The 846-nt window shown below is 49.4% G+C and overlaps 1 protein-coding gene across 1 annotated transcript in view; it reads right to left on the bottom strand.

The window, feature by feature from the left end:
• Nucleotides 1-754: 754 nt before the first annotated feature.
• The window catches only part of EMH_0091990 (uncharacterized protein), a gene marked incomplete at both ends in the record, with an annotated part of 1446 nt that continues 1354 nt past the window's right edge, over nucleotides 755-846 (bottom strand). The window contains one exon of the mRNA XM_013501782.1: nucleotides 755-845. Coding sequence (XP_013357236.1) covers nucleotides 755-845 — 91 coding nt within the window. The remainder of the gene's footprint in view (nucleotide 846) is intronic.

Consider the following 846-nt stretch of genomic DNA (forward strand, 5'->3'; position numbering starts at 1 on the left):
CTTCTCTGACGGCATGGAAATCCTTTACATCGCATTTACGGCATTCGATGCGTTCACTAAATTGCCTCACTTCATCCCAACCTGTGCATGTTTGCCAACACCAAATTCTTCGTTCGTCAACCCCTACTACACGCAAAGGTACATGCACGCCTACACAGTTACCACTAAAAGCAAATACCTCCATGAATGTAACGAGGGCCCTTTCCGGCTCCAATAAAAGCAATCAGAAGTGCCACCTCTGGCAACGAGCGAACTATGAATGATGCGCCGCGAAGCGCGAACTCCGCAACTGTAATATCACACACAAAGAGCTGATCAGGCAGATACCATCGGAGTTAAATTGAACTTTGGGGAGTTTGCTGCCCCCAAGTTCCCAATCTGAGAACATATGCTAATTATCGTCCGCTTGGGGGAAGGACGTTCGTCAAGGTTGCAAAGTTCAAACGCCTCGAAGGACACCACCTGGTGTTTTCCGGGCGCTTGAATGCAGAGAGCAAACTGAAGCTAGCGAAAAACCTGCAAAGCAAGTGACTGCGTGTACAATCACATGCTGGACCTCAAAACGTGCAAACTACAACGGTTTTAATAGCATGCACAATTGTGAGCGCAGTGGGTCGCAAAACTGTGCTGATTCCTAGCTTATAGAGGCACGGACAGGTGTACGTAGAGTAACGCAAGGGTCATCCCCTCTACGAAGAACCCGGTCCTCGACAGTGATGCCTGCTGAATCAATGGTTCACCGCTGACTGAGGGGTTAGTCAGCATGATTGTCAAGCAGGTCTGGAAACTCTTCAAGAATTTGGAAGCCGCCTATCCTGTGCATCCTCCTGGGCTCCAGCAGACGCA

The sequence above is a fragment of the Eimeria mitis genome, genomic scaffold (genome assembly GCF_000499745.2).
Source record: "Eimeria mitis Houghton genomic scaffold, Emh_scaff7572, whole genome shotgun sequence".
NCBI classification, from domain to species: domain Eukaryota; phylum Apicomplexa; class Conoidasida; order Eucoccidiorida; family Eimeriidae; genus Eimeria; species Eimeria mitis.